Here is a 27,498-nt window from a genome sequence, read left to right as displayed (position 1 = left end):
CAACACCTGAGACGGGACCCTCTGACCAGATTATATTTGTGGACGTCTCTTCCATGGCACCATTTAATATTGCATATGAGCTGCTAGTCACCAGGCTTGAGAACTTCCAACTTGAGTAAGCTGGGATGTGAGAATACAAATGTAATTTCTTCATGCATCTGTAATACGTGAAGAAAGAAATTCTATAATACAAGATTATACATATATACAATATAATACAAGAAATTCTATAATACAGGGATTTGGTCCATCTACCTACTCTTCCCTTCTTTTTCCTTCACAGAAAAAAAATGGATTGTTTTTTCTTTTGCTTAATCTGAAGGTACTCTGTGTGTATTCCAACTCTGAAAGTTTTAGACTTCAACATGCTGGCATTTCTTTTCTAGGACCAACAAAGCCTTTAACTTTACTGCCAGTCCTTCCCAGCCCCAGGTAAGGAGGAGTCCTGTGTGGTGTTGCTTGTGTGTGTTACCACATCCAAATGGTTGATGTGATCCTTTGTTAGAGATGGCAAAAGCCTTATGTGACTAGGTCCTTTCCCTCTTAAGATGCAGGGAAACTTCTTACTGTTGAATTTTCTGTGGATATAGTGAAGAGGTAGTAGTGCCTCAGCCCCTCTAGGGGCACGTTTGGGTCCTCTTGCAAAGCAATTAAGTGAACCAAAACCCATGACCAGAGCAAATGAATGGTATCTGCAGTTCAGGAAATTCCAGAAATGTACAGAAGTCCAGAGATCATTGGACTGCTACACTTCATGGAAAGAGAGATGGTGTGCACCAACGTCTTGTTCCAGCCAGCACTGGTCAATTGCCCTAGTGTGACTAGCCAAGATGCAGTCTTTACTGGAGAAAAATAAATACGTAAATAAGTAAGCTGTAAAGGTACATCAGAATTAGGACTGCTATTCCTTGCTCAGGCAGCAAGTCAAGTTGCAATATGATAAATGAAATGCCTGATAAATCTGGTTATTACTGCAGAAGAGAGCACATATACAGCACATCCTTGTTTAGAGCCCAGCAGATACTACAAGTCCTCTCTTGAATGAAAATGCTGTTGGCAGTAACTATAGTGATACAGAAGCTTGCAGAGCTGGGAGAGTATGTGATTTACCGAGGCTGTCTGGTACTCCATTTTTGTTGTTGCTATCACTGTTAATAACACCACTTAATTTTAGGTTTCCTATTACCAGGCATCCTAGCTAATGTATTTTGCTGTCAAATGTCTTAAGCTGGTTTGCAGATACATGCAGTATTTTATACTATAGAAGCATAGGGAATGGTGGTGGCTCTTTATAAACCCTCATTACTTAAGGATCTTGTAATTTGAATGTAGAGAGTTTAGGATCTGGCCTGGAATTAACTTTGTGACTTTGGTCTGTGTACTTGTTACAATTAATATGAGATTGGTGACTTTTAATTATAGGCCAGATGTAGAGAGCAGAAGATAAGTGCTTCTTAATTGGTATAATGCTGAGGTTTTTGTAAATCAAAGTATTAAGTAGTCTGCAGTGGGGAAAAAAAAAGGCAATTCAAAATCTAGCTGAGTGTTGGAATAGCTCTGAGACTGGAAAAAGACAAGCGTAACAACTGAAGGAGTTGTTGTCCAGAACCCAGCTCGTGCCTGAGGGCAGAAGAAGAAATTAGATATGCTCGTATAGGTCAGGAGTGTTGTCTGGGTTTGTTCATACTACTCGCAGTCTGTGCAGGAGAGAACCGTAGGTCTCAATGCCCCTTATGTTAATTCTATACTCTGATATAAGTGTGCTTAAGAAGAAAATTATAGAATGGTCCTCATGGGTGACTTTCTGAAGGAAGTTTTCCTAAAGCTTTCCAAGGGTAGTGCACCTGGGAAACCAAGGAGCTCAGACCGCCAGCGTCCTTGCTTGGCGGAAATAAAATGCACTCTGCTGAAGAAACCGGCTTGGTGAGTTGTTGGTTTGTAAGGACTTGAAGTTGGAGCCAGCACTCCCTCAGCAGAGAAGGGACCCTCTTCAGAGTGGGGGGGTAGTGGTGGGAATAAATGCTGTAGTAGAAATGGGCAAACTTGGAAAAAGCCTGGCTGATTTCTTTCATATCCCTGCCCTTCCAGTTGGGGGCCCTACTTCCTGGGAAGGGGGAAGGGAAATCAGAAATGGCTGGCCCTTGCTCAGCACTAAGGTTTATGTGACATAAAGGGAGCTTGCCAGTTGGGAGTGTCTCAAGTTATGGTTTTGGAGCAGGAACTCCGGTAGCGTCCCTCCCTGTGGGCTATGCCTGCCCCAGGGTGGCAGCAGCAGCTGCCAGGTGACCATAAGGAAGGGAGGAAGATGGCTGGTGGCAGTCCTCAGCCTTGTGTCCCCTCTGAGGTGGGGTGAGGTGCCCATCAGCCCCTCGCAGTAGCTGTGACTGTAAGCCTGAGCTCTCAGGGTTTGGGGCCCATGTGGGGTGACAGAAGCCCTTGCAGCAAGCCTGCCTGCTGGGGTGGGCACAGAAACTCTACTTCTCCAGCAGCTGGCTGGTGTAGTACATTGAACTTTTACTGGAAAAATATGCAAATAATGATGTTGCCTGGGACACCTTTCTCCCAAATCTGAAAAGGCCCTTGCTGGGGCAAGGAAAGGATCTCCTGACCTCACAGACTGTCCTGTGGGCCTGCTCAAAGCGTGGAGGCACAAGAAACACCATTACTCGCCCCAGAGGAAAAGTAGGAATATTGGCAGATGTTAGTCTCTCCCAATTTTTTTCAGAGCTATAGCTGAATTATTTTCAAAGCTGAAGTGAGAAGAGAAACCCCCATTACCCCTGCCCTCAAAAACAACCAAAAAACCTAAATCCTACAACTAATATCAGGCATTTATTTATGAAACTCTTGACAGAGTTCAACTGTTTGACCTAATACTTTCCACAATCTCTCTTTGAGGCAGCCCATCTGAGATAAACTCCATTATATGTTCTGTCTAAAGTACAGCCAGCAGTATGGACACATCTGGAAATTGCTCATAGCAACGTAAAATGGAGTAGGCTATAAAATGAAGTCACTATCTTGATCAGGTGGAAAAAAGCTTAAGGGGTGCAGAAGCTATGCTGTATCTTGCATGTGAAGATGTCTGTGTCTAATAGTGTGCTGTGCAAGGGGGAGTTGTCTGTACATATTTAATCTGCTCTTCTGTAATGTAAGGTCCTAATATTTGAAATCTGAATTTTTGTGAAAGCCCTCCGTGTCCAACCCCAAAGCCCAGGTTGGGATGTGCAGGTACTTTAGGGAGGCTCTGAGGCTACTGGCAGGGATGATTTCTGGACTGTAACTCTCAGTACTCTGCTTTCTCCTCAGTATTTTCTGTACAAGTTTCCTCAGGATGTTGATTCGGTCATTATTAAAGTGGTGTCTGATGCAGTCTACCCATGCTCAGTTGTCTCCGTCCAGGATATTGTGGTAAGTCTGAGCAGAGAAGGATAAGGAGCTGCCTGTTGGAGCTCTGTGTCCTGCTGTGAGGAGGTCTGTGCCCCAACAGAGAGAAAAGCCCTAGGAAGGGCTTCACCCTAGCATGGTGGTGGTGAAGGGAGCCCCTGAAAGAGGAATGAAGATCCTGTGGGAAGGAGGCAAAGACAGAGATGCTGAGTTCAAGCAGCTCGTACAGAGATTTTTGTTGCAAATAAGTGAACAAGCTGTTCCTCTCCAGCCTGTCCATAGGGCATTTGTTATGTTCCCCTCATGAGGTTTAACACCCTGCTGCCTTGTGACATGGGTCTATCTCTCTGCGGAGTGGTGTTGGATGGGATGCTGGTGGCTGTGGGAGGGGACAGTGCTGTTCCGTTGATTCTCCCCTGGCTCAAGGCAGCATGGGGAGCTTCTGATTTCCAAACAAGAGGTCTCTCCTTCTTTCCAGTTCGATTTCCTCTCCACAATTACTCATCCCCTTTCCTGGGAAGAGGAGAACAGCAGTTCCCTGCCATGGAAGTTGGCTGTTGCTTGAAATTGGCTGGGAAATAGCTCTATGTTTATCCTCCTTTCCCACCTCCCTGAATGATGCAGGGATCTGTAGTGTGGGAGCAGCAAGATGGTGACAGAGGTGCAAGATGCCTTGGCTGCTGGCTCTGAAGTCCTGGCAGTCACCTTTAATACCTGGGGTGAGGAGAGAAATGGGTAACATCGACTCCTGCTCACATCCCTGTGTTTGAATGGTAGAAGGGCAGGAGGGGAGACTGTGACAGGTGATTTTGGACCTATCAGGTATTGAGTAGTGGGAAGGAGTAAAATGAGGGCGAGCACTTGGCATATAGTACAGAGTGCAAAGCGTGTGACACAACCAGTGTACAGCTGAGTGTATGCACTGCCCTGTGGGAATCATGGAGTGATCAATCTGGCTGAATCCTATTCTGGGATTAAACTGCAGCTGTCTTGTGAGAATGCTGAGATCAGTGACTGCAGGCCACAACTGGTGTCTTCAGAGCAGCTTTTCTAACTTCTGAGTGGGTCCTGGTTGTTTTGTTCCCTTTGTAACCCCAAGCAGGGCCTTTTTCTGCTGTTTTGCACTGTCTGTTGTCCTGCTGGTTCCCTGCGAAATTAGTTTGGATTTTGTCTCTGGTTTAACCCTTGGTTGTGTCTGTTTTAGTGCCCAGTGTATGACCTGGACCATAATGTGGAGTTCAACGGTGTTTACCAGTCTATGACAAAGCAGGCAGCCATAACGGTGCAGGTGAGATGCTGATTTTGTCCCAGTGTTAGTTTTTTTTTCTCTGGCTTGTCCTGTGCATCCCTAGTTTTATTTTGTCAGTCCTGGTATGGCTGTGATCCTTTGTTTTTATTAGATCAGCTGGTATCAGTAGAAGAAGAAATGTTAGCTTTTACTACAAAACCTTGTTTATGTTTGCTTAGGCAGGTATGTTATGTCTTAGGTGCTGAGGCTCTAGATCAGAGTGGCTGCAGCCAGGTGTCTTCTGTTCGAACCTTGGCTCTTCTACCACTGAGTGGTGGTAGTAGGGCCTTATAATGAGCAAAGCTTAGGTAGACGGTTTGCACTAATTAAAATAAAGAAATAAATAAATGTATTAGCATTGGTTTGCTCGTACTGGGGCACTGCTGTACTGTGTACTGACAAATTCAGTCAGCTTATTGTCAGCAAGGATGAGGGGAGCATCCCCAGAAGCCAAGCTCTGTCCAGAACAGGCATGTCTCTAAGGCTGGTACCTGTGTAGCAACTAAAACCTGATCCCTGGCCCTGTGGAGATCATCACCTCTGCTTTGCATTGGAGGGAGAGGCTGCTTCACTTCTCATGGATTCTGTCATCTTCTGTCTTCCCATGCAGAGGAAGGACTTCCCAGGTGAGCAGTTCTTCGTTGTGTTTGTCATCAAGCCGGAGGATTATGCCTGTGGCGGTTCTGTGCCTTCCTCCATTCATGGTAAGTTGCACTGGGAGGTGGATTTGGTTGCTGCATCCAGGTGATGGAGCAGCAGGAGTCCTTGGGGACCTTCCTATGGGATGACATAGGATGGTCATATAGCTCTATCTTATCCAGGTAGCTGTGAGGAAGAGTTAAGTATAAACTTAATATTGTTGGTTTTAATATTGTAGGTTAAAAGTCTTGATCAACCCTGGAAGTGGCTGTCTAGTACAGCACCTGGCTTGCTGGGTTTATGTGCTCTTCTGAGGAGTCACTGGTGTCTTGGGAGATACTGGTGCCACCCAAGCAGTGCTGCTTACAGCTTTTTGGGTTTTTTTTCCCTACTGCTGAATTATCCTCCTACCTGCATGGAGGCCCGGATGGCAGTTCCTGCAGAAAGCACCTTCACCAACTGTTGTCTTGGGATCTATGACAGCCTCCTGACTTGGGGGGAGCAGGAAAAACTAGTAATTTGAGGGGGAATAATCTTATGAGAGACTTGTTCTAGTACTTCTCCCAGCCAGAAAACACTGTGTCCGCCTCCTGGGCAGTGGTAAAAGCAAAACCTCCACCACTCATGTGGTGGGTGAAACTGGAGTGGGGGTGCAGCTGTCCCCATAACAAGCTGGAGCCCATTTCAGACCAGGGACATTCCTATCCTCAAAGCTGGATGGCTTCCTCCCTGTAGGATAAGCAAGACTGCAACCAACAGATATACTGGGCTCCCCCAATTCCCACCGTAAAAAAGAATTGTCACTGTCAGCTGTCAGCAGAGCTGTACTGGCAGGGTGTGCTAAGCCCTGCTGAAACATAACAAGACTCTAGTATGGCATCCTGCACAGAAGTGTTTTGCTAGCAGAGTTTTGGCCAAAGGCAAAAATGGTGTCCCAGTATTTGTAGTGACAGAAACTGCCCTTTGGGGACTAGGTGAATAGGAGATGAGATGCCTGTGGGATTCAGGCATTCAGACTTGAGCAATGTACGGAAGACTGAAGCAGGGATTTCTAGTCTGAAAAACAGGCTGTGGATAGAGGGGAGGTGGGGGAAACATATGGAAAAGGCTGTACATTGACAAGTCTGGGAAGGGTTTAGAGCAAAACCACACACAGTTTTTAGCGAAAAGCCAGACTCTGGTGTTTTTACAAGTGCAGAGAACTGAGATAAGGGCCAGAGATCACTAATGTTTGATTGTTTTTACATTTGCTGTACACTTTGCATCTCACAGGGAATGTCAACCGTACCTGGAACCTGGAGCGGACGAAGAACCTTCAAGTGACCATTGTTCCGTCTATTAAAAGTCAGTGTCTTTGTGCAGAGCAATGCAGCTCTATGGGAGGACTTGGCAGTTCTGCATAGGAGGGTATGGCTGGGCTGGCAGCCCTCTGATGGGGTGGTGCAGAAAGCACCAGCAGAGGAGTCAAAACCATTGCAGCCCTAGTCCCTTCCAGGAGGTGTTGTGTGGCACAGGGTGGTCTCACGGGGACACCAGCTAGAACTGGGGGTGAAGAAATGGGTGGAGACCTTGCAACAGGTTCTAGTGATTCCTCTTGAAGAAAGCAGATGGGTCTTGAAGGACTGTTTGGGGCTGGGCATTGTCACCAGGTGGTATTGGGAAGAGCAGGACAGGAGCACTGGCTCTGAGAGGGGCTGTCCCTGCTCTGTGAGCTGACTGATGCCTTCTCTTTCCTCAGAGTCTGTTTATGTCCAGGCCATGTTCTTCAGCTTCCTGGGTTTCCTCTCCTTTTACCTAGGCTCAGTGGTGGTCGCTTTTGTGCACTACATCAGGTGAGTTGAGGGGTTTTACAAGAAGAGGCTTTCTGTTTCTTTTCATCTTCAGAGATGCCTCACCCTGCAGTGAATTCAGGGCAAGTGGGGCAGTAAGCATCTGAACAGAACAGCCAGACAAGTCCATGACTACTCAGTGGCTCCTACTGACCATCAGCCAGAAAGCTTTTCTTCCTCTGCTGTGGGGTTCATGGCAATGATGAAAACCCAAGGTTCTGCCCTCTAGTTAGTGCCCGTGCCCCTGCCCCTGCGTTTCCTTATATGAGGACACTGGGTGGCAGGTGGGAATTGTGATGGGGCCAGTCTGGGATATGGGGTGCCAGAGTATTGGGGAAGCAAGGTACTTCCCAGAGTGCTGGACTGAGTACTGCAATAAGTGCTAGTGACCCAAATAGAGCCTTGGACTCCTAAGAGTGCTGGTTTCCTTCCTGACCTGCCTCCCCTACCCCAGACCTTGATGCCTGGGCTTGTGTTGAGGGGAATACCTGCATCTGAGGTGAACTTGGGCACAGCTACCATGACAGGTTGCTCTTAGGGCAGGGGAAGCAAAACTCTGCCCAGTTGCCCCAGGGTCCCCTGTTGCTCACTGGAGGCGACCTTGAAGTCCTTTAGAGTGAGAGCAGGACTGGAGGGGCAGGAAGGGGACAGCAGCCTAAAAGGGAGGTAAGATTTGCTCCTGTAGGGAGGGTAAACTACTAGCACAGGATGAGAGCCTTGGTGGGGCAGCGGGCAGGTGCTCTTAAGGTGCTGGGGATGGTGGAGTTTGTTGGGATCTGTCGCTGCTGCCTGTATAAGCAGTGACAACAGTTAAGCGAATCCTTTGTCCAAACCGTGGAGGCTTGAGAGTAGGGAGGCCTCTTCAACACTCTTTCCTGCCCTACTCTACAAAGGTTGTCATGAGAAGAGCTGTATAAAGCTTTCAGCAAATAGCAGGTTGGTTTTGTGGGAACCACGCTTATCAGCTATCTCCTCAGACTGAACGTGGCAGAGTGTTCAGCTGCTTCAGAAGAGGGGATCTTAAAAGTTTGGTGCTCTGAAACAAAACAATTTCAAGATGGGAGGGTGGCTTAACTTCCAGATGCATCAATGAAACAACATTTCATTGGAACAATTCAAAGAAATTACTTAAGTGTGTGGGTGCGTGCTCTTTTTTGCTGTTATTTTTATTTTGTTGTGAGCATATGTTTTTTTTCTTATCCTCCCTAGCTTGGCACCTGCATTGAAGGAGGTGGTATTGGCTTCTTAGGTATCATGCTGGTGTGTGCCTCTAGCTCCTGCTGCCCTTTCAGTAGATTCTTATGCGCTTGGTCCCCTGAGCAGGGGAGTTTGGTTTGGGAAGGTGGTCTGAGAGTCTCTCCCAACATGCAGTGCAGGATGGGACAGTCATGTAACTGGTTGTCCTGCCTCTGGTAGATAATTGAGGGGGTAAAAAACCCCTCTGTTGCTTTGGAAATCTGAGAGGCAGAGAGCAAGCAGTCATGGCTGAGCCATGCCTAGTCCAAACAGTATTTTGTTTGTTTGTTTCTTTTTGTTGGGTTTTTGTTTGCTTGTTTTTTAGAGCTCACACCATGTTTACCTGTTGGTGTCCTAGATAATCTTGCCATGGCTGGCAGGTGATGGGGTTTGGTGGCTATCTCATGAGTGCTCCCTGTTCTTTTTCAGGGTTCGGAGGAAGGCTTTGGCTGGGAGATTGAGTCCTGAGGATGGTAAGGTCTATCTTCTGTTGTGTGATAGCTGTAAGTGAACAGCACAGGTCCCAGGCCAGGAAAGGGACAGACTGTCAGTCAAGTATCTTCTGTCCCTTCAAGCCTTCTTCCCTGTATGCGTACCACATAGTCTCTGGTGCTGATCAAAGATGTTAGAGCTTCCTCCCTGCCCTCACAAGAGAGGGCGTTTGAATTGGGCTCCCCTGAACCTGGTCCTGATCCCTGCCCTGAGGAGCTGGCTTTTAGAAGGGTGGAGGAAGGGTAAGCCTTGGCTAGACCTGGCTACAGGCTAATGTTACTGCTGCCAGGTCTGTTCATTTCTAAACAAGGCACTTAGAGTTTGTCAGCTCTTCTGCTTTAAGATTTCCTCTGCCTGGTTTAACCATGGGGTCTCTACTTTTTAAATTTAATATAAATTTTAATTTGTTTTTAACTGGGAGTTGCAGACAACCAAGTGAATGAATGACTAATACATTTAGGTAGTGGTGTTCGTGTTATTTATTTTGGTATTGGATTCAGTTTACTTTATGCTGCACCCACGTTTCAACATACTGCAGATTTCTGAGTTATAAAAACATAGCTGCATCTAAGAGGCAGTGAAAGATGGAGATTTTTGTCGTGTGGATGGGAGTTGCACTGGGAGTTTCTGCTTTCTGGAGAAGTGTGGGAGGCTGGCTGTTTCATTTTGTTTAAATATTTAGTGCCTGCAAAGTAGTTCAAAACATTGGTCTGAGGATAAAGGCATTGTCATTTGTACCTCTCTCCTGGAGAAAGGGAGGACGTTATGTTTTGGCAGCATTGAAAGGTTCTTGGTGTGTTCCCTTTTTTAATCCCCAGCTTCTTCAGTCTCTCCAGTCTGCTACATACCACTAGATAAGCATACTAATATAACTGAGCTGTGCTTAAAGGATCAGCAGTGGAACTTCACTCTGACCTGGCATTACTTGGGTTAATATTTCTGCCAAGGATCTGGGGGCATTTGGCTTCTCAGGAGTGGCTTCTTCAGCCACTGAGATCCACATAAGCATCTCTGTGTGTGGAATGTGTGTGAAAGGTTTTCTTCACAACCAAACGAGCAGAGCAGGGAACTGTAAAAAATGTGCTTAAAAATATTCTAGTTTTAAGTCATTTGGGATGGATCTTGCTGTGAGACAACAGCAGGTCTTAGGACACTGGAGAAATGGGAAAGGCCTGTGTGTCTGGGAGTCTGGGGAAGCTGAAGCAACCTGGCCAAGGCCCTGGAAGAGCTCCAAGGTGGTGACAAGGGATCACTGTCTAAGGCAAGGAGGCACAGTCTCAGCTGAGTGAGACCGGAAGCCCCAGAGAGTGCTGCTGGTGCTGCAGCTGAGGGTTCACGTGCTGAAGGCAGCTTAGAAGCTGCTTTTCAAGCTGCCCTGGTGAGAGGTGGAAATTAAATTCTGGTGCTTGGGAAGTTCCCCAAGAAGCTGCAGGGGACAGATGCTGTGCTTAACATGGACCTGGAGGGCAGAGAACTGGGTTCCTGGGCAGGGAGGATTGTTGAACAGTACCCCTGTGAAAGGACGGAGGAGCGCAGTTCCTTCAGAGTTTACAGGTTTCCTCCCAGAGGCACCTGCTCCTTCTGTGACGTGTCCTCTCCCTTGTACTCTATGCCACCTTCATAGAGTCCTTTCCTCTGGGAAGGAACCATGTCCTACCCTCATGCTGTTTCTTTCTCTGTAGTGTCTCTTCAGGGTGTGTGTCTGACTGATGCCTATAAAATGGTAACTAGCATCTTCCCTGTCATAGTATCATAGAATAGTTTGGGTTGGAAGAGACCTCCAAAGATCATCTAGTCCAACCCCCCTGCAATGAGCAGGGACATCTTCAACTAGATCAGGTTGCTCAGAGCCCCATCCAACCTAACCTTGAATGTTTCCAGGGATGGGGCCTCTACCACCTCTCTGGGCAACCTGTTCCAGTGTTTCACCACCCTTGTCGTAAAAAAATTTCTTCCTTGTATCTAGTCTTGAATCTACCCTCTTTTAGTTTAAAACCATTACCCCTTGTCCTATTGCAACAGGCCCTACTAAAAAGTCTGTCCCCATCTTTCTTATAAGCCCCCTTTAAGTATTGAAAGGCTGTAATAAGGTCTCCCTGAAGCCTTCTCTTCTCCAGGCTGAACAACCCCAACTCTCTCAGCTTTTCCTCATAGGAGAGGTGTTCTATCTGTCCTCCAGATCACCCAGGGCACACTAGCTTTCTCTCAATTTTTTTCTCCTTTTCCCACCCACTGGAATTTCTCTTCCTCCAAAGTACCCCTGGGTCTTGTCTTCTCCATCACTCCCCTTTCCTTTCCCCTTCCCCACCAAGAAAGTGTGGATGGAGGTGCTGAGCAATCTGTCTCTGCCCGTTGTCTTGGAGTTGCAGGATATTCAATGTGCCCCTTTGCTCCTGTCACCCATTTTATGCCTAGCTTCTGTGGTTAACTTCTTTTTTTAATCCTGTGGGACACCTCCCATTCCATATCATCACTATCTGGTGGAGGCAATAGCTGGAGGAACCACACCTAGTGTGGTACATTTACTTTGCTGACTCACTTGCACACTGGGAAGTGGGACTGAAATTAGTGGGTGAGCTGGGTCTGAAGCAGCTGTTAGAGACAGGGCAGAGTGCCTCTTCTCCCTGGCCTCCCTGCTTTGTCCAGATTTAAATCTTCCCTTGGTTACTTGGGAGAGAAGGTTGACAAGTCACTTCAGAGCATAAAGCCTGGTCTAAAATAGGGAGGGAGCATCCCTGTGGGACAGGACTGATGGGAGAAGGAAGTGTGCATGTGCCTTGGTGCCAAGAACATGGGGAAATGTTTCTCTTGCCCTCTTCCCAGTGATCTGGATTTCTAAATGACTTTAAAGCAACAGGAAAAACTGCCACGAGAGAGGGAGGGCTGCACAGCAGGTGAAGAGTAGAAGGTGGATCTTGCTCCTGCAGCAACCTACAAAAAGGTTGCAGCAACCTACAGCAACCTACAAAAAGGTTCCAGCAACCTACAGCAAGATCAGGTATGGGGAAGCCAGGCCATTGCCAGGCTACAGTAAGGTTGCTTGGCTTTAAATACTATCCCATGTCCTATGTTCCTTTGCCACTGACTGACCATGTGATGTTGTTATGAGGGTGAAGCTTTACAAGCTGCTGGACCTGTCTCGCTGTTTGCCACCACTGGAAGATGTGGTCGTGCTCCTCCTGCTCTTCCTCCCTCCCTTTTGGGGAGATAGGTGTTTGACCCTTCTGTGAGGGGGTTCAGCTGGCTGTGTTTTCTGACATGTTTGTCTGCTGCTAGTTCAGCAGCTGAGCCCAACCACAGAGGGATCAAACAGGTACCAGGCAAAAAGAGAGAATGTGAAGCCAGGTAGGGAAAGTCCCAGTGCAACTCAACTGGGAGGTGCAGGCCTCCTTGCTTCAGATGTGTGGGTGGGAGGCAGGGACTTCGCAGCCCTCAAAGGCTTGCCCCTCTTGTCATCAGCACAAGATCATGGCCACTTTTTCGCACGGAGCACTTTTGCTTTCTCCTTCCTTAGTTAAAACTATGTAGCAGCTGTCTTGCCAAAGGCTGTCTATGGACCTTCCAGGCATAACTGGAGGTAGAAATATTTGAATAGATTAATGTGTGAGGAGGGGACAGAGAAAAATTAGAAATTCATAAGGGTTCTCTGAATATCATGAGACTTGCTCTAGAATTTGCCAAGTCTTGCAGCCCCATGATGTGATCCCTACAGGGTGCCGGAGGGAGGCTCGTGCTTTTTGAGTTGAACTGGCAGCCTGTGTGGGGAGGCTGGAGGGAATGGGTTTGCTTTTCGTTGCGAAGCAAGGGTTTCCCTGTTGCACAATATGCTCTAGAGGGAGACTGCCATCTGTTTGGAGAAATGCTGCTTTTCCCAAGCCCCTCCAGCTCTTCAAGCTGTTTGTCTTCACCTTGGAGATGTGTTTTGAAGCACTGACATGAAACTAACTGTCTCTTTTGGGTATGTTTCCATCGCAGGATCTGGGATTATGACGTCTTCGCACCCCATCACAGCCAGCACCCCTGAGGGAAGCAGCTATGGTGCTATTGGTACAGAATCTTCCAGAACTGGGGGCATGGGGAGGGTTATGCCTGGGGTAGGGGAAGGCACTTTAAGGTGCTTTTAAAGCCAGAAGGGAATAAAGCTGCAAGCTGCTTTAGGAGTAGCTTGCAACTACTTGAAAAAAAAAATTGTGGCTTGGGAGGTTCAGGTTGCACGTTAGGGCAAAACCTCTACATCAAAAAGGTGGCAAATCTCTGGAAGAGGTGCCCAGAGGGACACTGTCATGGGAAATGTTTGTCTCAGCTAGACAAAGCCACAGTCACCTGATAAGTGTTGGTGACAATGCTGCTTCAGGCAGGAGGTTGACTAGGGACTGACAAAGGTCCCTTCCAACCAAGCTTCTAGGAATCTGTTATTAGCTCATCAAGCCTGCCTTTAGACCAAAGCGTGCCTTTCGCTGGAAGGCTGAAGGGTTGTGTGCTGCAAGGCAAGACAGAATCAGAGCTTTTTGCGGTCCAGAGGTTTCATCAGGGGAGAAATAATGTAATGCTGCCAACAGGTGAATCATGCTCTGGCAGCAGAGGAGAAAGAAACCTCCCAAGGGTCCTGCTAATCTGAGATTGAGAAATGCCTTCTTTTGCCAGAGTATTTCTTAGTCTCCTTGGAACAGTTTTCCCTCCTGTAGAGGGATTGGTATTGAATAGCTCAGTGCTGTGGACTTTTGGGCATAATCCTTGAATTTGACAAGGATGCAGGGTGAGGTGGTGCAGGTCCAGGGCAGCGTGAGGCAGCTGATCAAATGAGAGAGGAGAGCAGCTCTGTGTAATTTTTGGTCCCAGCTCAGGATGCATTTGCTCACTCTGGTGTAAAGACAGCCGTGACACTCCAGATGTCACCCAGTTGTTGGACTGTGAAGATGTGATATCTCTGAATGCCTGACAAAGAAACACAGAACTGGTATTTCATGAGATTTGGGAAAAATTCAGGAGGATTTAAGTCCTGGAATAGAGTTGAGGGCTTCAGCACCACCCTACCTCCCCTCCCCAATTCCCAAGGAAATGCTTTAAAAGCTTTGGAAATGAGGAAGAAACTTGTGTTCTGCTCATGCCAGTATGGGCAGTGGGCTGGCTGGGAGCTTGGCCAGCCTGTGGGAAGTACAGGCAGGTCCTGCTGACCCACAGGTGACTGATATGGTGCATGCAATGGGAGCAAAGCTGATGCTCTGCCTGTTTTGAAAAATTGACTTTCTTCCTCTTCGTCTTTTGTTCTACAGTATTTTTAGAAAAGCTTATATATAAAGCTTATATAAAGTCTGGAGATTAACTAGGTCAGCCTGTTTCTGACCCCTGAGCGGTCTGCTGCTTTCACTGGAGCTTTCTGCCTTGTCTCAGACTTCGGGATTTCAGAACCCAGGCTAGTAAAGAGTAGAAAATGTTAGAGATGAAAAGTAATAGAATAAAAGCAGGGGAAAAACCAAAATGCTGTAGAGGGGAGGAAGACGGTCCTTGAAAGCCCTCTTACCTGATATCTGAGACTTTTAGGAAGGTTTGTGATCATGGAAAAACTTGTTTCCTGAAATGGTCATATCAGCTTGTCCCAGCAGATTGTGGCTGATATCTGGGGCAGCTTTCTTGTTGCTGTGCATAGGGGGATTTAGCCTTTACCCTGCCTGTTTCCTTCTCCCTGCTCTGCTCCAGACGAGTCAAGCTCCAGCGGTGGACATCAGTTGTCTTCCCCTGAGCGCGGGCTGCCAGCTGGTTCTGACACAGACAGCTCTGTGGAGGAGGAGAGTGACTTTGACACCATGCCAGAAATTGAAAGTGATAAGAACGTCATCCGCACTAAGGTACAGCTGGTGTTGCAACTGTGGCTATGATGCTGAGCCATGGACACATCTGGGCCAGGACCAGCACTAGTCACTTGCCAGGATTTTTAAGTTTCCGATTCCCTTTGGGTGGATTTAATCTAATAAAGTTGAATGTGCTTCTTGGTGCTTTTTCAGAGGCTAGAAAGTTTTCCTGGTGTGCTAAGTGTGCTGCTGAAATGAGTGATTTAATATGGAAAATCAGAATGTATTGGGGACTTTTGAGAAACGAGGAAGAAGCCCAGAGTGTCCCAGAAAGTCCAAGAAGGTGGGACAGCATAGGGAGAAATGTTATCTGGTACGAGTAGTGTGACTGCAGTGGATGTACAGAGGGGCTTTAAGCTAGCAGCTCTCAAACTGCCTCCTTTTGTCAACCCTCACTGCTCCATGTGGTCAGAGCCATTCCTGGAGTTCAGAGGGTTTTGCAGAACTCGTTCCCCACAGAACCAAGGGTCACAACGAGCTTGCTGTGTAAAAAATGGTCCGAATAGCACCAAGCTGCATATTGTCCAAATATGTCAAGATCATCTACTGGCTTCTGTAGTCTTCATTAGTTCTTTTCTGTTTTCTTCCCTCTTTCTCTACCCACTAATGTTTTAGGTGTTCCTCTATCTATCAGACTTATCCAGGAAGGACCGAAGGATTGTCAGCAAAAAATACAAAATCTATTTCTGGTAAGGAGAAGACAAACTGGTAAGGCCCAAGCTCTGGACCCAGTCTCTGGTTGTGGAGTCTGTCCACGTGCCCTTCTTCTGAACCACACTTTAGACCTGACGATATTCTTTGAGCCATCCTGTTACACATTCTGACCCTGTTCCAACCACCAACTGCAGATCCCACATACCTCAAATAAGGATATTTGTGGACCAGTGCACACATGATCCTGGCAATGGATTCTGGTTTGCATAATTGCTTTAAAGTGCGGTAACAACCAGTGTGCTGGAACATACTGGGGAAGGGGAGAAACTGGCACTCAAACACATGAGCTTGTGGTCCACATCCTGGCTTTTCTAGTACCCTTAGCATTTGCCTCCTGTTTGCATTAGCATGTTTGCTCTTCTGCTTCAGGAGATCATAACCAGAGATATAAAGCGCAGGCTGGGAGAACAGGGTCTGTGCCCGTAGGCACCAAGGTGTACACATTCTTCCACAAGCACTGTGGTACTCTGTCCTGGGTGTGCACCAATTCTTTTGGTGTGTGTAACTGCTGCTACTGTCTCCTCTCTGCAGGAACATCATCACCATTGCAGTGTTTTATGCCCTACCGGTCATCCAGCTTGTCATCACTTACCAGACGGTGCGTTGGGCTCTGTGTGGCTGTCCCCCGTGCTTGGGTACTCTTGCCTTTAAACTTGCTCTGTGGTTGCATGGTGTAAGGATGATAGTCTCAGTGAAACTGGGATCACCTAAGAATTCTGCTCTGTCTGAGGGGCAGTTTACCTTAGCTTTTCTTTCTGCACCATGTGTTGAGTGTTGCTACTGGCTTGGCTCGTGGAGCTTGCAGTTCTGATATTTTTGCTTGGGAAGCAGGAGTGCAGCTGTTTGCTCATCTGATGTCTCATTTGGGGCCTGTTTCATTTTAGAGGCAGGAGAAATCTGCTGTTATGTCTAAAAGACAACTGAAAGCAAGTAGGGTTTGCTGTGATAAGAGTGATTTCTCCTCCCTTCTCCCCACCCCACCCTTGCTATCCTGCTGTTATTCAGATATCTGCAAGCAGATCTATTGGTGGTGGGGTTGAGAGCACACAATATGTTTCCTCTGAAGACTGTTGTCAGGTTTATGGCCTGTGGCAACATCTTGTCCTCCCCTTAAAGCTTCACTTGCAGATGTCAGTACTCCCCTGTGCCAGTGCTAGAGCTAGCCTGTGTCCTGGTACACCTTGTGTACATGCAGTGTTTGCACAAAGCAAACCCCAAAGAACAGGAAGGATTTGCTAATATCAGGTCTCCCACATCCTCTCCGTCCAGGTAGTGAATGTGACAGGCAATCAGGACATCTGCTACTACAACTTTCTGTGCGCTCATCCCCTTGGGGTGCTGAGGTGAGTGAGCCCTGCAGTCACTGCAGCATTGTCTCGTGCCTCCTGAGTGATTGTGCTGTGCCCAGGTTAGGATTTTATCCTTGCCAGGCTCACAGTAACTGTGTTGATAAGACCACTGAGAGTTTAGGACTCTGAGCTTTCTGTTTTGCTCAGCAGTGGCTTTCTGTGGCAGACACATGCACCCAGAAACATAGGGCACCTGGGTTCACCTAGAAAACCTATGGCACAGCAATGAGGTGCTCCTGTGCTCTTTTGGACACGTTCACTTGCATCCAAGGAGCAGCAGCTCTGCAAAGAAGTTCAGATCAGTCCTTTCAGTGCAGCATTTCTCTGAACTAATGTGGGAGTGCAAAGAAAGCCCAGAGTTGGGAATCTTGCAGAGGAAGTGTTAAATCCACTGGGGCAGGTGAACTACTCAACCTAAAATTGTCATCCAGGATGTAAAACTGGCAGGTGTTTGGCAGCTGCTGAGGTGGAGGATGGTGGTGGGGGACTGAAATGGAGTCAGCTTATCGTGGCCTAGGGTTCAGCTTCCTGCTGCTGTGCTGCCTTTGTCTTAAACCTTCTTTTTCCCTGCAGTGCCTTCAACAACATCCTCAGCAATGTGGGCCACACGCTGCTGGGCTTTCTCTTCCTCCTCATTGTGTTGCGCAGGGACATTCTCCACCGTCGGGCCATGGAGATGAAAGATGTCTATACCCTGGTAGGAAGCATGGTTGCATGGGGCTCAGTGGAGGGAGGAAAGACAGGGAGAACTTGAAAACCAGAGTGATACACAATGGATTTCCATTTGCCTTCCTTGCTGGAGGATTGAATCCTCCTCTTTTTTCCTCCCCTGGGTGGGACGCTTATGTTCTTGCACACCCCAGTACTTTGCTGCTTACAGTATGTCCATACTGCCGTGGTGACCCAGCCTGGGCTTGCGAAGACAAGGAGATGAGTAGAGGAACGACTCCCGTGGCTGTGGCTTTTCCTCCAGCGCTCACTGTGGAGGAACTGGGACAGTAGGAGTGTCCCGAGATGCTTTTGTTTATATTGAGGTTTGATTTGTCTTATACAATCAAGAGTTCCTTCTTGGCACTCTTGTTAGCAAGAGGGAATAGAGCTGCCTACGATAACCCAGAAAATTTGGCTGCCTCTAGCTCTGAAGCAGAAATGCTTGTAGCCAGAGCTTCTGCAGTCTCTTCAGTATTTTCTGGGAGAGGATGGAGAAATTTGCAGCCCTATCGGCAGTGGTGCTGGTGGCTTCTGGAGACAAATGGCTCTGTTTTCACTGGCTTGGTAGCAAGTAAAGGTCCTAGCAGTTTTAAGGGTCTGCTGCTTATGGTTTTCAGATGAGATCTCAGCTGGACTGTGATGGAGATGCCTTCTTAAGTGGGCTGATGGGCTCTGATTCTCAGGTGCTTTTAACCCCCTACTGACCAGAAGAGCAAGGCTGCTATTCCTGGTCCCCAGTGCTCTCTCAGTTTTGGGCAGGATGTAGCATGGCACAAGGTACAGGACAGAGATTTTTAGTCTCAAGATGTCAGTACCCAGACACTGAGGTCTTCAGACCAGAAGTTTCTGTGTTATTAGCTTGGGTTTGCTGCCTGTGGATTCACCTGGCTATGCAGTGTGGCTAAATGCAGAGCCTATGGTTGCACACAGCACACTGGTGACTGAAGGACATGCGTAGGGGTTAGGAGGAATTAAGTGATGGAGAGTGGAAGCTTGCTTGTCATCAGGACAGTGAGGGTACTTACTATACAGCTCTGCTCTCTTCCAGGACTATGGGATCCCAAAGCATTTTGGTCTCTTTTATGCTATGGGCATCGCTCTGATGATGGAAGGGGTGCTCAGTGCCTGTTATCACGTCTGCCCTAATTACTCCAATTTCCAGTTTGGTAAGCTGAGTTTCCTTTCTCCTTTTGAGCTGGAGGTAGGATTTGCTATGCTCTCTCTCCTGCTGAGTTGCTGCCATTTCCCATCCCTCTACCCTTGCAAACTTCCCTAGAGTCTGCCTGTTCCAGGGCTCAGTCAGGAGGCAGTGAGGCTTTGGATGCTGGGGACTAACACATTTCAGCCTCCTCTCCAGACCTTGAGACTTTGGTAGTGCACTGCTGGCAAGATCTTCCTTTGCTTTTGCAGCTCAGTGTTTGAAGATAGTAAGTGCGCAGCCTGAGTGGCAGAGTGCACAAGCCTAGGAAGCCTCTGTCTGCCATCTCAGTGGAAACTTTCCTCTGTGGGGTCCTTTGCCTTCCTGGGGAAGAAAAGACTCAGGCAGGATCTTGTCAATATGTGTAAATACCTGATGAGAGGGAATGAAGATGAGTGAGCCAGGCTCTTCTCAGTGGTGCCCAGTGACAGAACAAGAGGCAATGGCCCCAAATTAAAACACAGGAAACTCCATCTGAACACAGGAAAATACTTTCCCCCCTCCCCCCCTGCTTGGAGGGTGGTCAAAGACTGAACAGGTTGCCCAGAGAGGTTGCGAAGTCTTCTGTGGAGCTATTCAAAGCCTGACTGGACAGAGGCCTGGACAACCCTCTCATAGCTGACCCTGCTTGAGCAGGGGGTGTTGGACTAGACAACCTCCAGAGGTACCTTCTAACCTCAACCATTCTGTGATTCCCTGCCTGTTTCTGTGCTGCACTGTGGGCCCTTATTTTCTGAGCCCCTTTAGTTTTTGTTGCCCCAGAGCATGGTAGATGTGCTGCAAGATGGCAAAGCACAAAGTGCTGTACAATGTAGTGCAGTATCAGGGATTTGTGCCTGCCAGCCTTGGGTTTGGTCCTGCTGCTGCACTTCTTTATATACACTCAGAGCAGCTTTCTCAGCCTACTGGCAGTACCCGTTTTCACTGTTTCTGTTGTGCTCCCTCCGTAGACACCTCCTTCATGTACATGATTGCAGGACTGTGCATGCTCAAGCTCTACCAGACCCGCCACCCAGACATCAATGCCAGCGCCTACTCTGCCTATGCCTCATTTGCTGTGGTCATCTGCCTGGCTGTCCTTGGAGTGGTATGGCTCCCTCTTATCTACTTGCTTCTCTGGGAAGGAGATGGTGTGGCTGGGAACATAGCTTAAATGGGCAAATGACTGGGGAGAGCATCAGGGTGGGATAAGAGTGTGTTAAGCAGCTGCTAGCATTTGAATTCCCAGTGTTTTTGGGTTTTCCTCCTCCCTTCCCCTGGGCTTGCAGGGAGGGGAAGAGCAGAGTAGTTTTCTCTACGTGGGCCCCTTTTTGGGCTTTGCCCACCACATGCCCTCAAGAGGAGAAATTCATGCATCCAGGTGTCCATGACCAAGCATGCAGCTGGTTTCCTGTGGGGTGGCTCACCTTGGAGGAGAGGGGTGAGGCTGGCTGAGCTTCCAAAACAAGTGTCCTCTACCTAATTGCTTATGCCTCTTTCTCCCCTTTGGAAAATTCTGTGTTGCTGGGTACAGCTCCTGCTGTTGGCCTTGCTGTCTTTGGAGAGGTGCAGGGCTAGAATAATGGCTGGGGGACTCTCAGGCAAGTTTCTGGAGTACCTGCCTATAGAAGGGCACTGGAGCAGAAGAGAGGACAAGAGAGTTGCTCTTGTGCACCAGTAGTCATTGACGGGTCAGGCTGGTACAGGGCTTTGCCCCTTTGCTCATAACATTGCAGGTATTGAGCTGGGCTTGCCTGAATCCCCAACCTGTGCTTTACCTTGGAGGTCTCTGCTTCTCTTTTTTGGAGGATTCTGTTTCATTTAGCAGTAACCAGGCAAAATCCATTGAATTCTTGCTCTGAACTAACAGCTAGATCCTAGTGGGCTATCAGCCTCTCACTACCACACATAATGCATAATACCAGTTCATTGTGCAAAGGTCTCTGGGTAGGAGACTGTCTGTGGGATAAGGCATGCAGGAGCAGCTGGCAACCTGGGACTTTCCAAGAATCTCTTGACAGCTGTGGTAGATCTGCATACCCAGGTTCAAAACACGGGGGTTTTATTATGGGATGCTCTTTCTTTTCTTGTGGGATGCTTTGAAGCTGTAGTCTCCCCACACAGGAAATGTTCAGGCAAGTGCTGTGCCCCAGGAGAGGGGAGTATGTGGTCACAGCCTGATGGCAGACCAGAGTCTTTGGACTCCTTAATGTATAACTGAAAAATTAAAGTTTTAATATAGCATTAACCTGCATTTGTAGGTCACTTCCAGTCCTTAAATAAAGTGAAAGTGTACAATAGGTGCAATTGCCTGCAGAGCAGCTTTGTCCTTTTTGGTCTACTACGGTGTGCTTGTTAAAGTAACGGTTGGTTCCCTGACTGCCTTTTTAAAATCCAGCTCCTGGCCAGAGAGCTACTGCCCACCTCAGCAGGGAGAGCTTGCCTAGCCTGGGAGTCCCTGCATTTCTGCTCCCTGGGCCAGCTGCAGTCCTTCCAAGCTGTCACCCTTGTCTGAAGGGGTGTTCAGAAAGAATGGTCTCCTCCCCAGAAGTGCTGAGCTCGTCTTGCTTTTCTGGACTTTGTTTGGATTTATAGATCTGGTTTTGGGTTGGAAGATTTGGGGGTTTCTCTTCCATATTCAGTGATGTTGTCTAATACCCCATGGTGACATAGGAGAGAAAAGGATCAGCCTGCTGATAACAGGGCTCAGTTTGCTTTTAATATGTCTGCTTTCAGGTGTTCGGGAAAAATGATGTGTGGTTTTGGGTAATTTTCTCAATGATCCATGTTTTGGCTTCGCTGGCTCTCAGCACCCAGATCTACTACATGGGCCGCTTCAAGATCGGTAAGTGGTGTGACTGAAACATCTTGCTCTAGGGTGTGCAGATGCCTCCTGCCCTCGCCTGCATGAGTTGCCCATGCAGCACATCTGTTAGCATGGTCCCGTGGCCTGTGCTTGTGTTCTGGGTTATCCTGTCCTCTCATCCATCTGATGCTTTGCCTGGCCTCTGAAGTCCTTGTGCTGCTGCTTCCCAGACCCATGGGAGTCAGCATGACCTGTCTGCTCTGTGGTGGCAGAAGAGCTGGGCTCTGAGGGAGCCTGCCCTTCAGCTACAGCTCTCCCTAGCATTGTGCTCAGAGAGGTGAGCTACGTAAAACCACATCATGGGGTAAGGGGGGAGAGGGTCTGGTGGGGAACCTGGCTTTTGTGCTCTGCTTACAAATATATTTCTCCTTCCTCTTCTGCTCCTGTCTGCCTCAGATGGCCCTGACTCAGGTAACTGTCAGTAGCTCTCACTTTTCTCTATTGATCTGATTGAGCAGTGGCATAGCAGCTGGGATGTGTGTGGGGAGGCAGGCTCGTGTTCCACCTGGGGTCAGCTCTTGAGAAGTGAAGTCAGTTTGCCAGCAGCACTGCCAGTCCTGTTCCTTGGCAGAAAGGGGGTGATATAGCACAGGAGAGCTCTGATCTTGGCGCAGAAGCTTTTTCAAGCTTGATGTTTGTGGCTGAAGAGGGGCATGTGTGTACATGCATGTTTGGCCATCACCACTGCCACTGATGGCTCTCCAGTGAAGCTTCTGCAATGATTTTGAGAGCAGGAGTGTCTGGAGTGTGCTCTGGCCCTCTAGGACCCTCTGAGGACTGCGGGATGAGTTTCTGCTGTTTCCCTGCTCTGGCAGCTTGTTCCATGGAAGGTGCTTTTCCCCCTTCCTGCACACACCTCCAGACATGCAGTTGCAAAGCCAGCCTGTTTATGTGTACAGACAGGGCCTATTTGACTTCTGGGCAGTACCAGTGGCAAGGGGATACTTTTTTTTTTTTAACCTGTCATTCTGGCCAAATGCCATCCTGTAGTGGCTGCCCTCTTGCCCAGCACAGACTGCTCCCAAAGGGCAAGAAACTATCTGTGGACACCCTGACCCTCTGCAGGCTGAGTCCTCTGTTGTCAGCCAGTGGATGTCCACGACTTTTCCCTGTAGGCATTTTGGAGCTCACTCTGCTGGCTGTTCTGGCTTTTTATCCTCTTCTTTGTCAGACTTGGGGATATTTCGACGGGCAGCGATGGTGCTGTACACGGACTGTATCCAGCAGTGCAGTCGACCAATGTACATGGTAGGTGATTTCTCATCTTGGCACCTCCCTCAGCAATTTCAAGGCAATGTGCAGAGGAAAGAGTTGTGGTTATTTGAAAAAGTGATGCTCCCTGCTTCCCTCTTCCCCCTCCCACAAATGTTCAGGTAAGTGTAGATCTCCACTGGAGCAGTTTACTCCCCACTCTCAGGCCTCCCCTGAGCTAAGGCATGGTGAATAAAACATCAGAGCAAAGGTGAGACAAGCATGATAGGATTTGTCTTTGCTCTTGCTCTCTGGGGGCATCTGTTCAAAAGAATGGGTATTAGGCTCTGTGCAGTGCAGCCTCTCTGGGGAAGGCAACGACTATTTTGGCTTCGTGGCTTGAGTAACAGCTATTGCTATTTCTACAGTACCTCAGGGCAGACAGCAAAAAAAGTAAGAAACGGTAGCTGTTACCCTGTGCCCCACTGATTACTTTCTTCTTGGCACAGAGTGCTAATTAAGGCTTGAAGCCAAATGAAGTTTTTATCCATAAGCATCCTTCTTTAAATTTTTTTTCATTTATTATCCCATCTCTAAGTAAGTGTCAGACTGAGTTTTGCAAGCAAATTTGGTGCACTCGGGCATGAAGTCAGCCTGGCCAGCCTGAAATAGCTACATCATGAAAACAGCTGTAAGCATAAATGCACATGCTCCACAGATGTAAACCTTCTGCCTGCTGTAGTTACAGTGCTTCCCTAGCTAATGGTGAGATGGGTGAAAAAAGGCTCTGTGGATATGTGCAGGATGCTATCCAAAGCTTCCCCTGCTGCCTCTTTCAAGCACGTCCTTTCTGTGTGCAGTAATTTTTCTGTAAAATGGTGGGAGGGAAGGAATCTAACTAGAAAAACAGTGGAAACAGTCAAAGGATTTGCAGAGCCTCCTGAGGCTGATCCTTAAAATGCTGGGCTTGTCATTTTTTTAGATGTTTAGTCTCCTTCTTGCAACACTTTCTTCAGATTTGTGAGGGCCAGAGCAGTATCCACCTGGCAAAAGCTCCCGCAGAGCAAACTTCAGAGCCAAGTACATGTGTGTTTGCAGGAACCAGACTCCAAATCCTCACATAATGATATCCTGAATTTCTGAGGCAAAGGCCTCTTTTTGCATTTCCTTCTGCTTTCATATGATCATCAGTCTCTTCTCTTCAGGACAGGATGGTGCTGCTCATTGTTGGAAACCTGGTCAACTGGTCCTTGTAAGTAGTGGGGTGTGGGTGTCTTGCGTACTTGTGTGCGTGGGCAGTGGGATTCAGTATTGACACGCAGGTGGTCTGAAGTGATGGGGAAATGCAGCAGTGTCTGTGCGACAGTCCTGTGCTGGGGCCGTTCTGACACGTTTTGGCAAGGAGCTGGATCCGCTGAGCACTGAATGGCAGGCAGATCAATAGGATGCAGTGCAGCACTTCAGAGCTACGTGAGGCATCCCTAAGCGTTTCAGCTGGTGCTTTCATGGCTTGCATCTGAGTGAGCTTATGTAGGGCTGGCCTGGTGCTGCAGTGTGCTGTACACATGCTTCCCACATAGCTGAGAGGTCTCTGGTGCAGCCAAGGTGCAGGAGACTTGACAGATGCTTGTTAGCCACAGTCCCAGTGCCTGGCTCAGCAGTAACTGCATGGATGGAGGGATCAGCTCATGGATGAGACCTAAAATCATTGCCCCAGGCTCTTGCTTTTCACTAAAGCTGCTTCCCAGGGACATGCCTTCTGCTAAACATACAGATCTGGGGCCAACTCCAGCTGAGTGAGATGCATTTGGCCATGTGTTGGAAGCAACCCAGGGCCCTTGCCTGTCCTCTGGGGTCTCCAGTTGCTCTCAGCGGCTGACCATGGCTGAGTTTACTCTGCTTTGGTTCTTAGCAGGGAGCAGAGGTGAACGGTGCATTTCCTCCAGGGAACTGGGAGGCTGTGGCAGTGTTGCTGTGTCCTGTGGTCTGGGGGGAGCAGTGGGTGGCGGTCAGTTTGGGGATGTACCCTGTCCCCAGTGAAAGAGGCTGTCTAATGCCCCTTCTTCCCTCTCTCTCAGTGCTATCTTTGGGCTGGTGTATCGGCCCAGAGACTTCGCCTCCTACATACTGGGGATCTTTATCTGTAACCTGTTGCTGTATCTGACTTTCTACATCATCATGAAGGTAAAGGAGGCAGCTGTAGCTGTCTCTGGGGTGTCTGTCTCCAAAGAGGAAGGGATGGCCCTCTCTTTTTGGCTGCAGTCTGGGTTCCTGTGGTGCTACAGAGGGATGTGGAGGGGCATTGTGGGGCTCAGGGTGGGACAAGGTATTGGTGTTAGGGAGGGATGCTGCTTAGCCATCTTGGGGGTGGCTGCGCTGTGTCTTCCTGGGGTGGGCAGCTCTTCGCAGATGCAGATGGTCTAGGCTGGCATGTCAGCCCTATGCATGGCTCCGTCCCCTGGGAAGACCTTGGGGCACATTGTGAGGCTATGTCCCTGTCTGCAGCTCCGCAGTTCTGAGAAGCTCCTGCCCATCCCCCTGTTCTGCATTGTGGCCACAGCAGTGGTGTGGGCGGCCGCCCTCTACTTCTTCTTCCAGACCCTCAGCAGCTGGGAGGTAAAGTTCCCCTTTCACTATCCTTCTGTCCAGCTCCATCTCTTGCCATCTTTCCTTCCTGTTGTTCATTTTACACAAAAAAATACTTTGGGGAAGAGTCTTGGGCTGCTCATGGGAGCTGAAAGGGTTTAACTCCTTCAGCAGGCTGGGAAGAGAGCATGGGAAGCCGTGCTAAGCCAAAAATTACTGTATGCATGCAGCTGTGGAGACACTATTTATGACCCAGGTGATCCAGAGGTGACTGGTCCTCACCAGGGGACAGAGGAGGAGCTGGGGATCTGAAAGCAAAACTGGACAAATCCTGACCAGTGCTGGATGGAAGACTTCTCCCTGGAGCAGATGGCCAATGGGGAATGACCTGCCTGGGGTTGTGGGGGCTGTCCGTGGCCTGGGAGGCTCTTAAATCCTGACTGGATGCCTTCTAACAAGATACTGTGTCCATGTCCATGGAAGTGAGAGGCTTGCTACAGGGTGGTCTGGTGGAGGCTGTGTAGCTTGTGCTATGCAGGACCTCAGATGTGGAGACCAGAGGGGTCCCCCCAGCCATGGGTTGTAGCCCCAGATCCATCTCCAGATATAAGTATGACATTGCATTCCTACCCTGCTCTCACCACATGTCCAGCCAGCACAGCGCTTTTTCCTGGCTCCCACATGGACAGTTAAGACAGGGCGATCTCCAGAGGGTCCAATGTGGCCAGCCAAGGCCCTGTGTGAGGGGATATCAGGTCCTGACACCCTTGCCTGCTCCCCTAGGAGACTCCAGCAGAGTCACGGGAAAAGAACCGTCCGTGCATCCTGCTGGGCTTCTTTGATGACCACGATGTCTGGCACTTCCTCTCCGCGGCTGCCTTGTTCTTCTCCTTTCTGGTGAGTCCTGCTGAGCCTCCTACTCTGCTGTATGGCCTCACCCTCTCCTCTTACTCCTTGTCCCTCTCTATCTGCATGGAGCTGTGGCTGCCCCAGGACCCCACAGAACTGCCCCATCTCCTCTGCTTGGCTCTGCCTCCAGGCATCCTTCAGAGCGGGATGCTCCTTGTCAGTGGTATCAAGGATCAGGCTTCCTCCTTTGGCTTGTTGCTCCCTGTGCCTCCTGGCCTCAAATTCCTTCTGGGGCTGTGGGTCACACAGCTGTTGTAGGGAAGCTGAGGGGCTGCTGGTGTGACCAACCCTCTCAAGGGTTTGTGAGGACCTCCCAGAAGGGGACCCTACTCCCTTTGACCCAGGCAGTAGGGTCACTGGTGTGGAGCTTAGCTCACTCCTGGGCTTTCCCTCATTTCCATAGTTGACTCCTCTACTTGGTATCTGTTTTCAGGCCTGATGGTCTGTGTGGTGGCAAAGGTGGAGGCGTCCCCTGTGATGGGGTCACAGCATAGTGTTCTGGGGAAGTGGAGAGGGAGACCTTAACCCTAGCTGTGCAAGGTGCAAACTGTTTGTGAAGGAGCTGCCTGGCCACATGCAACGTCTGATCTGTGGTCAAGCAATTCCCACCCTGCTGCCTCCTAGATGGCTCTTCAGTGATGAGGGACCAGCTTGCAAGCAGTGTCTCCCATTGTGGTTGAGGCAGGATTACCTGCTCAGGTCTGCGTCACTGTAGGCAGAGTTACCTGTCAGCTGTGCTGCCAGGGTGACTTGCTGGGAGCGTTACAGGAACAAAGTTAATCTGGCACACCTACATGGGTTGCTGTTGCGACTCTACATGCTGGAGACGTAGCCCGGGTGGAGCCCCCCTGTGATGAGATGCCACTGGGAGCTGGTCATTCTCCCCCACTGTGGGCTGGCCAGCAAGACCTGAAGCTGCCTCCTGCTTTCCTCCTCAGGTCCTGCTGACCCTGGATGATGACCTGGACTCAGTGCGCAGGGACAAGATCCCGGTGTTCTGAGTCCCCAGGGGACGGGGGCGCAGGGGCGTCCCAAACCGCTCAGCCAAAGGCATCGGGCCACCGGCATCTGTGGGGAATGAGCCTGCTTCTGTGGCCGACAACCTGTGGAAGCAGGAGAGCTGGATCCACAGGAAGCACGAAGGGGTGCTGCGGTAACTGAGGCGGGACCAGGAGGGAAGACAACGTTTGCTCCTTTCCCACTGCACCGTCTGGGGCAGGCATGACCTGGCGGCTGAGGCCAGTGCACAGTCCCCTGGCTTGCAGGTGCAGCAGG

General features: G+C 49.0%; 1 protein-coding gene across 1 annotated transcript; it reads left to right on the top strand.

The window, feature by feature from the left end:
- Positions 1-27,300, top strand: SIDT1 (SID1 transmembrane family member 1). Its single transcript, XM_072851115.1, has 24 exons — positions 1-115; positions 387-432; positions 3,310-3,411; positions 4,592-4,675; positions 5,286-5,379; positions 6,587-6,658; positions 7,053-7,146; positions 8,809-8,852; positions 12,847-12,918; positions 14,569-14,717; positions 15,336-15,409; positions 15,966-16,032; positions 16,704-16,777; positions 17,357-17,480; positions 18,543-18,660; positions 19,643-19,779; positions 21,408-21,516; positions 21,934-21,948; positions 22,709-22,785; positions 23,934-23,980; positions 24,807-24,912; positions 25,234-25,344; positions 26,098-26,211; positions 27,162-27,300. The coding sequence occupies exons 1-24, from the start codon at positions 54-56 to the stop codon at positions 27,222-27,224; spliced, it is 2,055 nt and encodes a 684-aa protein (XP_072707216.1). The 5' UTR covers positions 1-53; the 3' UTR covers positions 27,225-27,300.
- Positions 27,301-27,498: the final 198 nt, after the last annotated feature.

This window comes from Ciconia boyciana, chromosome 1 (genome assembly GCF_034638445.1).
Source record: "Ciconia boyciana chromosome 1, ASM3463844v1, whole genome shotgun sequence".
Taxonomy (NCBI): Eukaryota; Metazoa; Chordata; class Aves; order Ciconiiformes; family Ciconiidae; genus Ciconia; species Ciconia boyciana.
This window is presented reverse-complemented; position numbering and strand designations above follow the sequence as displayed.